The 16,803-nt window shown below is 47.2% G+C and overlaps 1 protein-coding gene across 3 annotated transcripts in view; it reads left to right on the top strand.

Moving 5' to 3' along the window:
* The window catches only part of Kiaa0319l (KIAA0319 like), a 103,339-nt gene that overhangs the window by 80,508 nt on the left and 6,028 nt on the right, over positions 1-16,803 (top strand). For all 3 annotated transcript variants that reach the window (XM_041652505.1, XM_041652506.1, XM_041652504.1), the window contains exons 10-19: positions 6,032-6,260; positions 7,154-7,277; positions 7,791-7,923; positions 9,782-9,930; positions 10,852-11,003; positions 11,322-11,460; positions 13,196-13,355; positions 14,995-15,137; positions 15,726-15,848; positions 16,280-16,370. In XM_041652505.1, coding sequence (XP_041508439.1) covers positions 6,032-6,260; positions 7,154-7,277; positions 7,791-7,923; positions 9,782-9,930; positions 10,852-11,003; positions 11,322-11,460; positions 13,196-13,355; positions 14,995-15,137; positions 15,726-15,848; positions 16,280-16,370 — 1,443 coding nt within the window. The remainder of the gene's footprint in view (positions 1-6,031; positions 6,261-7,153; positions 7,278-7,790; positions 7,924-9,781; positions 9,931-10,851; positions 11,004-11,321; positions 11,461-13,195; positions 13,356-14,994; positions 15,138-15,725; positions 15,849-16,279; positions 16,371-16,803) is intronic.

Raw genomic sequence — 16,803 nt, 5'->3', positions numbered from 1 at the left:
GGAAGAACAGCCGTGCACCTCATTTCCCTGAAGAAGTACAGTATGTGTTTAACTTCCCTGGCTTCGCCAGGGCCTATCCATGTGCACTAGGCCTTTTTGTCCTCTACAGTTGATATCCTAGCATAGCCCTTATTGTGACTTAGTGACACTCACTGGCTATTAAGAGGAAGGGACAATGGTCCCCAGTGCAGCCTGGAGCTATCTCATTGGCTTAGAGGGGAAATTTGAGTTGGTTCTTGCCTTCAGTTTCTCATATGGCATTTAATACAGAATTAACCTGGGGCTAGGTTGATCCTTTTTAAAAATAATGTCAAAATTGGACATAGTGGCACATACCTGTAACCCCAGCGCTTGGGGGACTGAGGCAGGGACCTCATACGGAGCTAAACAGCAAGACTATCTCAAAAAAAGGGGGACAGTAATAACTACTATTTCTGGAATACATACTGTATGCAAAGTGTTTTTCTGATTCCCTACCACACAGCATCTCAATTAATCCTTTAAACAAGAAGTCTGCTTATTCTTATTTACAGATTAGGAAATTTTGGCACAAGGAGGTTAAGTGATTTACCCAAGGTCACATAGTAATCTGACTTCAGAGTATAGCAAGCTTTCTTTTGGGCCACCAACCAGTTCCTAAATCATGATATGGGGACTTCTTATTAGTTATGAATGCTCACCTTATCTAATGCTTGTCTCATTAGCTCTTATAACTTAAATTAACCTGTTTCTCTTCTTTCTTTTTTTTTTTTTTTTTTTTTTTGGATTTTTCGAGACAGGGTTTCTCCGTAGCTTTTTGGTTCCTGTCCTGGTACTAGCTCTTGTAGACCAGGCTGGCCTCGAACTCCCAGAGATCCGCCTGCCTCTGCCTCCCGAGTGCTGGGATTAAAGGCATGCGCCACCACCGCCCGGCTAACCTGTTTCTCTTTATCTACGTTTTGTCTCAGGGCTTTTAATCTTTTTTTCATTCTCTATGTCTTATTCTGTGGCTGGCTAACTGGTGGCTACTTGGCTGGTTCTGGGTATCTACCTCTTTTTCTCCCTTGTTTGCCTGGTTCTCCCGAGCCTAGATTTGTCCTACTACTTATTCGCTCTGCCCGCCAGCCCTGCCTATCCCTCTACTGCCCAGCTATTGACCATTCAGCTTTTTAAGACCAGTCAGGGGCCTTAGGCCGGCAAGGTGAAACAGCAACACATCTTTACATAGTTAAACAAACGCAACATAAACAAATGTAACATACTTTTACAAAGTTAAACAAATGTAACACATCTTTACATCATTAAAGTAATATTCCATAGCATTTTCCCTTTTGTCTAAATAAAAAGAAAAGTTTTAAATTTAACACAGTAAGACTATATACAATAAGAACAATCATCAAGTAAGAATTGCATTTACAATATCCAGACCATTTGTATTTGGCGAATTCAGAGGAAATATTCCATTATTTATTCTATCTTGATTCAGTACCTAATTTACCTTCTATCATAACTAAGGAAAACTGTAACTATAACTAACTATTCAACTCCATCAAAGACCCAAGAAGGACATAATATTACCTGAGTAAACAGGAAGTGCAGAGCAAGCAACTTCCAAAACTATAGAAGCAGGGACATCTGGCTGCCTGGACAGTCACCCAAAGTTCCTCTGCAACATTGGGGCATCTAACTTTGGCCTACAGGCCTAGAATATCTGGAATACTTTTCTGTGAAGCAGGAATTTTGAAGAGCTGTTCACCTTGTTTTGGCAAAGTTCCACAGTCTTTCCCTTTGTGTTCGTCTTGTCCAGTTTGTACAGCATACTGCCAGCAGTCAAGGCAAAGCAGTTTCTTGCTCAAAGGGCTAGCATTGCCACAATGAAAGCAAATTCCAAATGGAGGTTCTTGAATGCCAATCATCTTTTCTGAAGTAGAGTGGTGCTGCCAGGAGCAGACACATGTCTCACTGTCATCAAAAACCTTAGGTTATTAAACATCTTAAATACCATATTCTGGCCGGGCGATGGTGGCGCACGCCTTTAATCCCAGCACTCGGGAGGCAGAGGTAGGCGGATCTCTGTGAGTTCGAGACCAGCCTGGTCTAGAGAGCTAGTTCCAGGACAGGCTCCAAAGCCACAGAGAAACCCTGTCTCGAAAAACCAAAAAAAAAAAAAAAAATACCATATTCTGTAGGCCTTTAAAGTGTTTGAAGACTATCTAAAATATATCTATTTAACCTTGAAAACATACCTAACATGACTACAAGTTTGATTATTGTAGATGACTAACTACTAACCTGCATTTCTTTTTTTTTTTTTTTTTTTTGGTTTTTCGAGACAGGGTTTCTCTGTGGTTTTGGAGCCTGTCCTGGAACTAGCTCTTGTAGATCAGGCTGGTCTCGAACTCACAGAGATCCGCCTGCCTCTGCCTCCCAAGTGCTGGGATTAAAGGCGTGCGCCACCACCGCTCGGCTTAACCTGCATTTCTTAATTTTTAATTAAGTTATATAATGAGCTATATAAGCACAATATCCCAAACAAGAGTAGAAACATACTTAAGGTATACAAAAATAACTTTAAATTTGTATCAATATACCAAAATTCATACCAATGTAAAATATTTGAGGTTAATAGTTGTCTTTTTATCCTATATTCCTATATCCTCCATAAATGATGACAAAATTCTATAACCAACCAAATGACCAAAAGCCACCCACCTCACCGCGTAGGAATGTGGACATTGTATTCTCTAGACAGCTTCCTGAGAAAATGGAGACAATGGTCTAGTACTGGGAACACTAGTTGTCAATTGTTGTCCAGTCTCAGAGCTGTCCCTATGCAGAGGGATCGGTATAAGTCACCTGTCTTGTAGTCTTTCCCAGTTTACTTCTGTGTATCTGTAGCCAGGATTTTCAGGAGGTTCCTCATCCCCCTCCCCAATCAAACCCCATCCATCTCTCTTTTTTTTAAATAGTTATTTATTATGTATATAATATTCTGTCTGTGTGTATGTCTGCAGGCCAGAAGAGGGCACCAGACCTCATTACAGATGGTTGTGAGCCACCTTGTGGTTGCCCAGAATTGAACTCAGGACCATTGGAAGAGCAGGCAATGCTCTTAACCACTGAGCCATCTCTCCAGTCCCCCATCCATCTCTCTTAACCTTGAAGGAATCCATGGCCTTTTGTTTCCTGTGGAAATAAAAGCATAACCTCTTCCCCAATACATTTTCTGACTTCCATTTTAAAGTTAAAGCATTCCTAGGGTGTGTAGGCTGTTTAATTCAGCAGCCCTCTTACAATCCCATGTCTCTCAGCAGCTGTTGTTCATTCATGAGCATTCAAAAAATTCAGTCATCACAACACCATACAGGATCCAGACTCCCTGTGTATTTCCCATCTTTAAAAAAAAATGGTTTGTTTATTTTTATTATATATGAATTGGTCTTTTTCCTGCACGTATGTCTGTATGAGGGTGTTGGATCCCCTGGAGCTAGAGTTACTGATAGTTGTGAGCTGCCATGTGGGTGCTGGGAATTGAACCCAGGTCCTCTGGAAGAGCAGTCAGTGCTCTTAACCACAAAGACATCTCTCCAGTCCCATATTTCCCATTTTTATGTGACTTTTTTCCTTTATATTACTTTACCTCTCTACCTTCCTCCCTCCCTCTCTCTCTCTCTCTCTCTCTCTCTCTCTCTCTCTCTCTCTCTCTCTGTTTTTTGAAACAGGGTTTTCCAGTAGCTATGGAGCCAGTCCTGGAACTAGCTCCTATAGACCAGGCTGGCCTCAAACTCACAGAGGTCTTACCTGCCTCTGCCTTCCGAGTGCTAGGATTAAAGGCTTGTGCCACCAATGCCTGGCACTTTATTCTCTCTTTAAAGTCTTTACCTTATTATTTATAAACTATTTATTTTTTCTATGACTGTCTATACCCTTTTTTTTCTTTCTTTTACATTTTAAAACATTCTGTAGCCGGTTCTGGTTTAGAGTTTTTTCCCATCTGGACCTGTTGTTATTGCATGTCTCCAGCCTTTTCTGGCCGTGTGAGGCAAACCTTAAACTGCTAAGTGGCATTTGCACTGATGACTGGCTCCATCCTGCTCAGATTCATGAGAGCCAAGCTTTACGTACTATGAGGTTGATCGAGGGCTGCTTTCAACTGGGAGCTACGTCTAAGTGCCCCAGCTCTAGGAAGCTGGTGTCCTCATGGTGGCAAGCATTTTTACTTAGCTTTTTGTTTCTATTTAATGTGCTGGCTACTCAAGTGTTTGCTGTATGGTAGAGCCTCTTAAAGGAGTCATCTCCATTTTTTTGTTTGTTTGTTTGGGGGTTTTCTTTTCTTTCTTTCTTCAGCTTCCTTAGGTCCTATGTGGAAATATGGGCCCCATTTTGGAACAGCAAATGTAACACATCTTTACCTCATTAAACAAATACTCCACATCAGAGCCTGAGCTTTTTTTATTTGTTTGTTTGTTTGTTTTTGAGGCAGAGTTTCTCTGTAGCTTTTGAAGCCTGTCCTGGAACTAGTTCTTGTAAACCATGCTGGCCTCAAATTCACAGAGATCCACCTGCCTCTGCCTCCCGAGTGCTGGGATTAAAGGCATGTGCCACCACCGCCTAGCTCAGAACCTGAGCTATTAACCACACTGATAACCTACAATTTGGGGGTAAATGGGTATAGGGAATATGCTTTCCTTTTTTTTTTAAATCTGTGATATGAGAGTGGCCCTGATTAGCATTTTGCTTTTGTTTGATTGCTTATTTGTCTTCTCCTGCTTTTACATGGCATTAGCTTGCTCCCACCCTGTAGCCAGGTGCCACCTGAGTCTAATACTCTGAAGGCCAGCCAGGGACCCTTCCAGGTGAGTCAGAACAAAGGACCACAGCCTTTATGTCTGTAATTGCTCCTGTAATCCTCCTGACAAAAGTCAGGGGACCAGGGGAAGAAGCGAACACCATGATTGCCCTTTTCCAATACTTGATCTTGTGTATGTATCTAAGTTTCTGTGCCTCTTTGGGAAGGCTGCAGTACTCATGTTCTCTGCAGCTCACAGGTGAAAGGTAAGGCTGGTAGGAAGCCCCGCAGATGGCTGGGGTGTCTGAGGCTGCTGGTGAGAGCTAAACAAACGGCATGTCTTTTCAGAGCTTTTCCTCTTTCTGTCAGCAAATGGAAGGATCCCAAACTCCTCGCTCACTTACACTCACATTCTGAGGTGGTGTGAGAAGCTTTAGGCTGTTCAGCTGGAAGGCATCGTTTAGGTGGAAGCCTGCTCTTATAAAAGAACATTTCCCCTCTCAAATTCTGCTTCTCACTGCACATACTGTGGGCATGTTGCGTAGGAGCATTCATTCCCATCTCAAGCTCCTGCCTTGCTGGAGCCAACCTTCTTGGTCTGTCCCAGAGCTCTGTGTCCAGGATGTCCACATCCATTTTTGTGATGTGTCCATGGCTGAAACAGAACAATGGTGGACAGCCTGCCGCAGACCCAGGTGTGCTGTCTGTGAGCTCTGCAGGAGTGGCGGTCAGGGATTATTGCTTCCTAAGAATGGGTTTCTGAGCCGGGTGTGCTGGGTGCCTGTAATCCTGGCACTCCAGAGACAGGAGAGGCAGACAGATCTCTGTGTATTCAAGGGCAGCTAGGGTTTCTCTGCAACACTTACAGGGTCTTAGCACACGGGCACACACAGGCAGCAGAGCAGTCTGCTGCTGCTGACATATAGGGCCTGGATTACAAATTCTGAGGCCCTTGCTGTCAAGCTCTACAACTGTGGGCAACTTGGTTTTTCTCTCAGTCTCTTTATATGGGTGTGGAGATGCAAGGAGGTTAGACTTTACAGAGCTTGTGTCTGTGTTCAGTAGATCCTAAAGCATTAGGAACTTCACCCTGTGCAAGGAAACCCTCAGTCAATTTCAGATGTCTCTAACATCACCCTGCTTTTCCAACAGGATGGGGAGGAGTGGAAACTCCTGCCACCGTGGTATTGCCCAGTACTGACACTCGGTCCTCCGGGTCTGTCCCTTTTCCCTTAACCTCCCTGTTGAACTCTTCTCCAATAGCCTGACTGTCGTTGACTCTGATGGGGCTACGAACTCCACCACTGCGAGCCTTACAGTGAACAAAGCTGTGGATTACCCTCCTGTGGCCAATGCAGGTCCCAACCAAGTGATCACCCTGCCTCAGAACTCCATCACCCTCTTTGGAAACCAGAGTACTGACGACCATGGCATCACTAGCTACGAGTGGTCCCTCAGCCCAAGCAGCAAAGGGAAGGTGGTGGAGATGCAGGTAGGAGAGCATGCTCATGTCTTCTCTCACTCAGGCGGCAGGAAGTTTCTGAGTTGGGGTCTCCCACTCAAGGTTTATTTATTTCTGTTCCATTTTAGTTAACAAAGTCAGTTTTGTGTATTTAGATTTTTTTTAATCTCCAAACTAATTCAGAAAGTTTTAGGTTCTCTGACTAGCACATTATCTGAAACCTTCATATTAGGAGGCTAGGTAAGAAATGTGTCTGTTACGGGTGACCCAACCTAGAGAGTCAAATTACACAGATGCAACCAGGGCGCAAATCTTCATAAACTCATTGGAGTAGACCGTCTGGCTAAAGAATCTCTTCCCTAGAAGTATTGCAGAATAGACAGGGCATTTAAATAAGTGGAGTAACCTGGGTGGGGCTGTGCTGGAGGACCCTTGGCCTCCGCAGTCTGACGGCTGCTGTCACATGGAGATAGGGCCCTAGTCCAGACATAACTGAGACTCTCGGGTGGAATTTTCCAACTATTCCGACTACAGGCCAAACAAAATACCTACAAGCTGGACTCAGCCCTAGGTTGCCAGGTTTTGCATTATTCTATAGGAAGCACCTGTGTTGGAGGTTTGACTCTCCTTTACAATGTTCCTTTTGGTGTGCAGGCAGGATTCTGTATCTCTGGGTTTCTAGACATGACTCAAGGCATGCTTGACCCATTGTAGTTGATGTGTTCTGACAGGTCTCTCTGAGGTCACAGAATCTATAGAAATTCTCTCGTGCTGAACTTTCAGCGGTCATTCACTATGCTGAGCTGGGAGGTGATAACCAAGTTAGGGTTAAAGACCTGACTGAACCATTTCTGTCAAGTGAGCATTGTGTGCAGTGCTGTGATCCTGGGAGTCTTTGCTCATTCCTGAATTTCCGCATGTAGGGAGTTAGAACGCCAACCCTGCAGCTGTCTGCAATGCAAGAAGGGGATTATACCTACCAGCTCACAGTGACAGACACAGTAGGCCAGCAGGCGACCGCTCAGGTGACTGTGATTGTGCAGCCTGGTAAGTTGCTTCCTCAGGAGTATGGGAGAGAAGGGGTTGAGTTCTGAGCTGAAGGAGCAGAGAGGTAGAAGGCATCACCCACAGAGAACCACATCTGTTGCTCCCTTGCCCTCTTTCGTAGCTAGAGGAGGCTTCTCAGCTTCAGTGTGTGCCCCTCCCTTGCTAGTTACAGTGTGCTGAGGTAGCCTGGGAGGGGGAGCCACACCTGTCAAGTGTCACGTGATTTTAAAGGAGTGGTGTGAAGCCCACTTCATCTAGAAAGCTGTCTCCTGCTTCCTACCCTGTTGCATTAGATTGCAGAGCTAAAACTTCACTGTTTTCAGAATCGCTTGACATGAGTCAGTCTTATTCTTCTTGTGAGTCCCCTGATGGCATCCATCTCTCTCCCACATACCTTGTAAAGCTCTGGGCTAAGAGGCAGAGTTCCCATGGCTACCGGAACAGATGCCCCCAAGGGTCCTTTCCTCTACCACCTGGAGTGTTGCTTTAGACAGCCGCGTTTCTTTGTCCTAGAGAACAACAAGCCTCCCCAGGCAGATGCAGGCCCAGACAAAGAGCTGACCTTGCCAGTGGACAGCACAACCCTGGATGGCAGCAAGAGCACGGATGACCAGAGAATTGTCTCCTATCTTTGGGAGAAGACCCAGTGAGTGTTCTGTGCAGAGGTTCCTGGCCTTGGAAGAGCATGGTTCTACTTGTTTTTCAGGCTTGACTCACTCCTACTGGCTTATTCAGGAGAGGAGAAAGTAATGTTTATAATTCTAAATTTCAGCTCTTTAGAAAGATTTTCTGATTTTTTTTAAGAAGAATGTGCCTCATCAGTCGCACACCCAGGTAGTGTGGTCCTGGGGTTCCTGCAGGTCCACTCCATCTGCCAGTGTGTAGTTGAATTACATTGGAGAGGCAGGCTGGAGAGGTAATGGAGCAGAAAAATACCATTGTTCAAAACTAACTGGTAAGGTTAGCTGAGGATGAGCAAGCAGCTACTAAGAGGAATTGAAAATTTATCTATAAAACAAAAGCATGCCTATGTTATTGTTCTTGAGAGACATTGTTTCTCAGTTAAGTTAGCCAAAGATCAAAGACTGTAGCCAAGATAATACTTTTTAAATTGAAATTACCTATGCGATCCATTTTTGTTTGCACAGTTTCTTTCAGCACTTATGAACCATAACAAATGGAACTTAAATTGTATACAGGATCCTGCAGGAAGTGAAGGGATTCTAGGGAAGTTGAAAAATTCTTTATTTCCAAAAACAGCAGCTACAGGACAGGTGGGGTTTAGTCTTAACATATATGCTCACACACACACACCCATATACATACAGGCACTTTGTTATAGCATTGGAGATGGGTAAAGAAGGCTTTAGTTTCTACTTAGGCAGTCTATGTCAGGCACCAGACATCTTCTCTTCTGCTGCTTTGGAGATCTGGGTCTCCCTTAGCTCACTGTGTTGTTGCTGTAACTGTTTATTGAAGGCAGACCTCAGGAACCCTCAGGCAGAATGTCAGTGGTACCTGCAGTCAGAGATCACTTCCTGGATGAGACAGACTCAGGAGAGGCCACTCTGGTCAGAGTTAATAAGTTTCAAAAGCAGAGCTGGGAGCTGGCAGCTTTCTCTGGTTGTCCTTAGTAGGAGGGATGTGTGGGTGTGCAGGGCTCTGGCTGTGTGAAGCCCTTGCCTGTGTTCTGGCCGGAAGCCTGCTGAAGGCTGCTGTGCCATGAGACACAGTGGGAAGGAGGCAGGCAGGATGTGGTGTCGCAGTGTTTTGTGGCACTGATCTGGAAGAGACTCAGTTATAGAGCAGGGAGAAGACAGTTTTGTCCTAAGATCCCCTCTGCAGCCCTGGCCTGCATCCTTCCTCCAACTTCTCCTCAGGAGGACTCCGGAGTGTGGATAAGAAGTGTGTTTTGGGGGGCTGGAGAGATGGCTCAGTGGTTAAGAGCGTTGCCTGCTCTTCCAAAGGTCCTGAGTTCAATTCCCAGCAACCACATGGTGGCTCACAACCATCTGGAATGAGGTCTGGTGCCCTCTTCTGGCCTGTAGACATACACACAGACAGAATATTATATACATAATAAATAAATAAATATTTAAAAAAAAAAGAAGTGTGTTTTGCATCTTTGCAGGCAAGGGCAAACCTGCTTATGGGCCAGAAAAGCTTCTCAGAAACCTGATCCCTGGGTCATCCTGTTGAGCAGAGCTGCTCAGAGGACTATTTCTTATATAAACTAGAATAATGAAGAGTTTGAATGTTCTAGAAGCTCATATAAAAGATAAGCCTATATTTGTTTAAGAGCTGACGAGTGACATTTTCTGACCAGAAGATGACTGTGTTTTGGGGCCAAGTAATACTTTCTCCAAACAGAATATTTTTAAACATTTTCTGTCGAGGTTTGGGAAACAGTTGTTCCTGTCTTAGTTGAGGCAATGATTGCAGTTCCTGCCTCCAGGAGAGCAGCAGACAGGTACACTCCGCCTTCTGATTGCTGTCTCGTCTAGGGGCCCTGACGGGGTGCAGCTGGAGAACTCCAACAGCAGCGTCGCCACTGTGACTGGGCTGCAAGTGGGGACCTATGTGTTCACCTTGACTGTCAAAGATGAGAGGAACCTGCAGAGCCAGAGCTCCGTGAATGTCATTGTCAAAGAAGGTGCGTCTTGCTGTGTCTGTGCAGCAGCCTCTGGGGTCTGACGGCCCAGGAAGCCACCTCGTCCTGTTTGGGGGCAGAATTGATTAAAGGGGAGATAGGGAAGCCGACTGGGGAGGGCAGCTGTAATGTCGTAAACAATCTTTGAGAGTAACTGTAAGTAACTGATTTTAAACCCCTTCCTCTCTGCACTCTCTACCCCATCCCCTGCTTCCTTTCCTGATTTTTCTTCTCAAATGAATAGTGGAGGTATTTAGCAATTTGTTTTCTTTGCATTTTAAGTTTGCCCCATGCTAGGATCTGGGGTTTCTGTGACTCCCTGGTAGCAACAGTGACCCCTGCTGCCAGGGGCTGGAATGACTGTTGCACTGGAGTTGTCCTGGGTTATCTGTCTGGCTTGTCCCTCAGCCTTGTGTGTTGGCCTCACTGGGGTGGACTGGGAGAGGCCATGAGCTCGTAGTAGAAAAACCACCCTATCAGTGGATGACATCCGAGCAGTGTGCTGACCAAACTGTGTAACCCCCGGCCAGCCGAGCTTCTGTGCCATAGATCACACTCTTCCTTTTCCTGCGAGGTGAATGGGGTGGGAGGGAACGAATGCTGGGGGGCACCCTGAGAGCAGCATTTGAAAGAAGAGGTCCTGGTGTTAACTAGCAAAACCAGAGTCTTGGGCTCTAAGCGCCCCTGGCCGTCGTCTCCAGTCTCTAAATTTGAAGTAGAGAGCTGAAAGCACGCCGTCTCCTCCGTGTGCAACAAACGGGAGAACCCGGGAGCTTCCGCTCTAGTGGCTTTTGCTCTACACCTTGGACGTGCACTGAACAGCTCTCCTTTAAAGCTCTTCAGTATTAGCTCCTCATCCGCATCACAAGCAGCAGCTGGCTTTTCCAGAATGTCACATTGTTTCAATGATGTCTCCTTGGTTAGAAATAAACAAGCCGCCAGTAGCCAAGATCACCGGGAATGTGGTGGTTACCCTGCCCACAAGCACAGCAGAGCTGGATGGCTCCAGGTCCTCTGATGACAAGGGGATAGTCAGCTACCTGTGGACTCGAGACGAGGCGAGCCCAGCTGCAGGGGTGAGTGAGCCTGAGTGGGAGTGCTGTGTAAAGTCAGGGTAGGGGTATGTGGAAAGGGGGATCCTACCCTCCAGTATCTGTTTTAACCACAACACCCCTGTATCAAACCTAGATTGTGCTCTGGAATCGGGGAGTCAAATGCCTTCCTGTGAGTCACCCTAGAAATTGGTGCACACAGCATCTTCTAGCCCCTGACCCTAGGGGCCGTAAAGGGCGATGCTGTGACTGGCCCACCGCAGAGCTGTGTGGCTCAAGCAGCAGCTTATTCCAAGAAAGGAGTGGCATTCTGTCCCACAACATCCATGCTTACCCTCACAGGAAGTGCTGAATCAGTCTGACCATCACCCTGTCCTCTTCCTCTCTAACCTGGTTGAGGGAACCTATACGTTTCATCTGAAAGTGACTGATGCGAAGGGGGAGACAGATACAGACCGGACCACCGTGGAAGTGAAACCTGGTGAGCTCACTTCCCGTACCCTCCCACCTAGCCAGTAACAGACCTCCCTGAGTCCCTGCAAACACCTAGCCTCAGAGAGGGCGGTTGTGCCCTGTCAGACCTTGTGTCCCAACTCAGTCCCTTCTCCTCTGCACATGTCTGCGAGCAGGCTCGGGTACTATGGGATCTGAGCACAGGAACGGCTTGAGTCATGATGTCTCATCAACACCCAAATGTACAAAACAACTTATTTTTGTAAGTTGAGCCTCAGGCTTTATCTGACAATCCAGGGAAGTAAAGTGATGTCCTGCACACTTCTCAGGTTTTCAGAAATTAATGCCCTTAAATAGAAACTTGCTTTTGTGATGCTGGTGGCTGCATTGTTGATAGGGAGGATGGTGGTGGGCAGGGCCGATGGCCCCTAGTAGAGATGTCAGCTCTTTACTCTTGGCCAGCTTCAGGCATGGCTCTGCCTTATAGGGAGGATGGTGGTGGGCAGGGCCGATGGCCCCTAGCAGAGATGTTAGCTCTTTACTCTTGGCCAGCTTCAGGCATGGCTCTGCCTTATAGGGAGGATGGTGGTGGGCAGGGCCGATGGCCCCTAGTAGAGATGTTAGCTCTTTACTCTTGGCCAGCTTCAGGCATGGCTCTGCCTTATAGGGAGGATGGTGGTGGGCAGGGCCGATGGCCCCTAGCAGAGATGTTAGCTCTTTACTCTTGGCCAGCTTCAGGCATGGCTCTGCCTTATAGGGAGGATGGTGGTGGGCAGGGCCGATGGCCCCTAGTAGAGATGTTAGCTCTTTACTCTTGGCCAGCTTCAGGCATGGCTCTGCCTTATAGGGAGGATGGTGGTGGGCAGGGCTGATGGCCCCTAGTAGAGATGTTAGCTCTTTACTCTTGGCCAGCTTCAGGCATGGCTCTGCCTTATAGGGAGGATGGTGGTGGGCAGGGCCGATGGCCCCTAGTAGAGATGTCAGCTCTTTACTCTTGGCCAGCTTCAGGCATGGCTCTGCCTTATAGGGAGGATGGTGGTGGGCAGGGCCGATGGCCCCTAGTAGAGATGTTAGCTCTTTACTCTTGGCCAGCTTCAGGCATGGCTCTGCCTTGGGAAGGGTTTTAGTCCTTGTCATGCCTCTAGGAAAAACAGTGACTGAAACAAACAGGGTCTCATGTGTGTTGAAAATCAGGCTACAGCCCTGGTTCTTCCATCCAAGTCTGCAGGCAAGGTTTTCTGGGCAACCCATGGTTGCTTCAGCTGTGCCCAGCAAGTATGACCACATCTCAGTTCTAGAGGTCAACAGTGTGGCACTGAGGTCATTTCTTGGCTTCCTGGACTTTCCCTGTGTTGGCTGCATCCACACCACTGTTAGGACGGTCGGAGGTGTATTCTCCCTCCGGTATTTATGAACAAAGTACAGCATATCCCTGAAAGTGTGGTGGGGTCTGGGGAGACCGCTGACATGGTTAACTGGAGAGCTCAGCAGTGCCTGTCAAACAGGTCTCACTACCTCTGCCCCTCCCCATGAAGCCTGGTGCCTTATGGTTTGTGCCTTACCCTGGGATTTGGGTGGCAGGGGTGGTGGGAAGCTTTCCAAGCCTGCTCCTGATAGCTTTACCAAGAGTTTGCTCCTCTTCTTTCCCACTTGAATGTCTAACTGCTGTCACCACTTCCCCTCCTGTGCCAAAGCAAAACACAGTGACAGGCCTGTTTTAACCATTCATTTCTGAAGCCATGACTGATCCTTGTGCCTTCCAGATCCCAGGAAAAACAACCTGGTGGAGATCATCTTGGATGTTAATGTGAGCCAGCTGACGGAGAGGCTGAAAGGGATGTTCATTCGCCAGATTGGGGTTCTCCTGGGGGTGCTGGATTCCGACATCATTGTGCAAAAGATTCAGCCGTACACGGAGCAGAGGTAGCTGGACAATGAATGTGCAGAGAAAAGGAAATCCTGGGGGTCACAAGGCTTCCCAGCTGAACAGCAGTGGGCCTAGGTGGAGAAGGGTGGGTACTTTGCCAGTCAGGCCTCGGGCCCTGTGGTAAAAAGTCAAACTGGCTCTGGGAACAAGGTCAGAAGAGACCCGTTATGTTCACAAAGCTACAGTCTGAAAGGGAGATGACTGTGTTATCCTCACCGCACAGCTGGGAGCACTGTTTGGCCTTTGCTATGGCCGATCAGCTCTTTATTAGACCATCAGGTGTTTTAGGCAGGCAAAAAAACACAGCTTCACAGAGTTAAACAAGTGCAACAGGAAAGAGTGCAACACATCTTTGCATCACTAAACAAATGTTCCTCAGCATAAATGAATGGAACACATCTTCAACTAATATCCCACAACAGTTTTGTTTGTTTGCTTTTAATTTTGAGACAGGGTCTCACTGAGTAGACCTTGCTGACCTGTGACATGCTATGTAGACTAGAACTCACAGGGGTCCACCCGCTTCCGCCTTGAGTAGTAGGTTTAAAGATACGTGTCACCACCCTGGCTGTTACTTACTACCACAAGTTTATTTTGAGACACGCTGAATTGAGGCGGAGACCTGGCTCTATAATTTCAGCGAGTTTCTGCTGATACAGATTAGTCACTATTTGTCCTGTGCAAATGGAGATAAAGATGTGAGGGTTATTGGTGGAGACAAAATGAAAGCTGTACACATGGATTACAGGAGGAATGGTTTATGGTAAAGACTGTATCAGGTCTGGAATTTGCAGGGCCCTACTGTTAGCTTCACTTTGTAGTAAGTAGCTTTTAGTCAGTCAGAAGTAGGACAGTTCAGCCCAAATTCTATGTCATGTCACCTGTGGACAATGCTGCAGTACTTTAGGGTAGCTTGTCCTGGAATCAGCTGGGCCAGGGCGTTTGGGATACTTAGGGCCCCTCAGCCACCCTGTTATGCTAAGGGGTCAATATCTTGGGCAAACCTGTAAGTCCACGTGGCCCACTGATTAGGAAGGTTTGCTTTGTGATGCTAAGGAAGAGGCCATTAGAGAGACCCAAGTTCAGATGACAGGCAGAATGCAAACAGATTCTGGGCTTGGAGTGGCGTCACTTCAGCCCAGCAACCCCGCTGCAGAGTCTGTCTTTTTACTTCACAGTAATAGTTGTTTGGCGTATGGGCAATCTTTCCAGCGGTTTACATTCATGAAGTGCTGTGGCGTGCTTTATTAGTAACCCAAGCACCAACCCAGCTACATAGCTAGTGAAGACTGGAAGCAGGGATAGGGCCACATCCAACCCTGCTTTTCTCGCTCTCCTGCTAGCTACGTGGACCATAGTTGCTGGTAGTCAGGGTAATCGTAAATGGGTAAACTTTAGGGTCCTGTGTAACAGGGTGGGGCTCTGGCTCTGCCGGAACTGTGTGACCCTGGGTGAGTTAGCTCCTCTGGGCCCCCATTTTGTCCTCTTGTAAAATGAAGGTGAGGAAGAAAGCATCTTTCTCGCTGGGCTGCTGCGGCAGTGCGTGTCACCACAGGATACAGGGTGCTTAGTGGATGAGGTTATGGCAGCCACTCTGGACCACTCCAGCACACTCACTGTTGTCTGTCTCTACAGCACCAAGATGTTATTTTTTGTTCAGAATGAGCCTCCCCACCAGCTCTTCAAAGGCCATGAGGTGGCAGCCATGCTCAAGAGTGAACTGCGGAAGCAGAAGGCTGACTTCCTGATATTCAGAGCCCTGGAAATCAACACTGTCAGTGAGTCATGGGAAGCTGGGAGCAAAGCCCTAAGGCAAACAACCTTTCACCTGGAGGGAGATTCTTACCCCAGGGCCCACAGGCCCCTGACTGTGCTCAGGGAACTGTGAGCCTGAGGAAGAAAATACTTGTATCTTTATTTTATCCAGCCTTGCCTCCAGATTCACCATCACCCTCAGTTTTGAAGGCAGGCAGCACTAACAGAGCTGGTGACTCTGGGGCCAAAGAACTGACATGGTTGGCGGCACACTGTGGGCAATAGCATTCGCACAGCGCTGCTTCAGACCCACTGCAGAGCCTCTTCTTTAGTGCTTTGATACTTGTCTACTTTTAAAACTTTGGGTTCTTAAAGTCTATAGTATTCTATGTATTGTTTCTGGAATTACATTGCTCTGAAGAGGAGGCATGCCGGATGGACAGTCACTAGTGCAGACAGCAAAAGGAGACTCGGGAGCTGTTTGACCGGGGTCTGGCACCTGCCTATCAACATGAAGCTAACATGAAACAAGGGACTTCAATTTCCATCAGCTCTGAAGCTTTTGTTTGCCTTGCTCTTTCTCACGCTTACCTCTTTCCTGCCACCTTCAGCATGTCAGCTGAACTGTTCTGACCACGGCCACTGTGACTCATTTACCAAGCGCTGTATCTGTGACCCATTTTGGATGGAGAATTTCATCAAGGTGCAGCTGAGGGACGGAGACAGCAACTGTGGTGAGTGAGTGCGTGGCTTCATGCCAGCCAGCTTGGCTGCAGAATGGCGCTGTGCTGCGGGGGTAGGTGTTGGTGTTCAAGGTGGATGAGCAGGCAGAACTCTGTATTTTCTGTTTGCAGAGGACTCTTTGGTCCCTTCCTCCACACTTTCTGAATGCCAGCAGAGGGTTCTGCAGCAGTCAGAGCAGCTGCATGCTGTGACCTGAATCCCATGTGCTTCCAGGCGGCCCCTTGTCTTTGTGGAGTGCCTGCATGCTGTGACCTCATGGGAACCCACATTCCCATCTTAGAGTTGTGCCCCTGCACAATGGGCAGTGCCCAGAACATTGTTGGAGTGGCCTGGGACACATGGGCATTTTAGACGCTTACAAGCTTCCACTCACCCTCCCCAGGGAGCCAAGCACATTCTTACCCTTGTGATTTCTTTGCAGAATGGAGCGTGCTGTATGTTATTATTGCAACCTTTGTCATTGTTGTTGCCTTGGGAATCCTGTCTTGGACTACTGTCTGTTGCTGCAAGAGGTAAGGTGAAGGGTGCTGACAAGTATGTGTTGGAGTCTGTGGCTCCAGTCATAGAGCCTTTCCATGAGGAGGTACCTGGCACCCTTCTTTACAGGCAACCAGTCTCTGGGATGGGATTTGACCACCTAAGGCCTGTGGCAGAAAAAATCCTCATTTCCCACTCCTGAAGGCAGAAGCACTGCCCTCATTTAAGGGGTGTCACTGCAGATATTTGCGAGGTGGGGACCCTGGTGGAGGTGTGGCTGGGTGCATGTACTCTGCAGTGCTGTGAGCCATCCTCACACCTGCACATAGACTTAGACTTGAGTTCATGATTGCATGTTCTAGTTTGTTTTTACTTGAGACAGCCTTGCTAGCTGTATTAATTATTTTATGGTTACATTGATTGTATTATTTTTCACTGTTAAGCATGATTTCAAGCTACAGGCATAAC

This window comes from Microtus oregoni, unplaced genomic scaffold, assembly GCF_018167655.1.
Source record: "Microtus oregoni isolate MIOR12 unplaced genomic scaffold, Mior012 000005F_ref0000423, whole genome shotgun sequence".
NCBI lineage: Eukaryota > Metazoa > Chordata > Mammalia > Rodentia > Cricetidae > Microtus > Microtus oregoni.
This window is presented reverse-complemented; position numbering and strand designations above follow the sequence as displayed.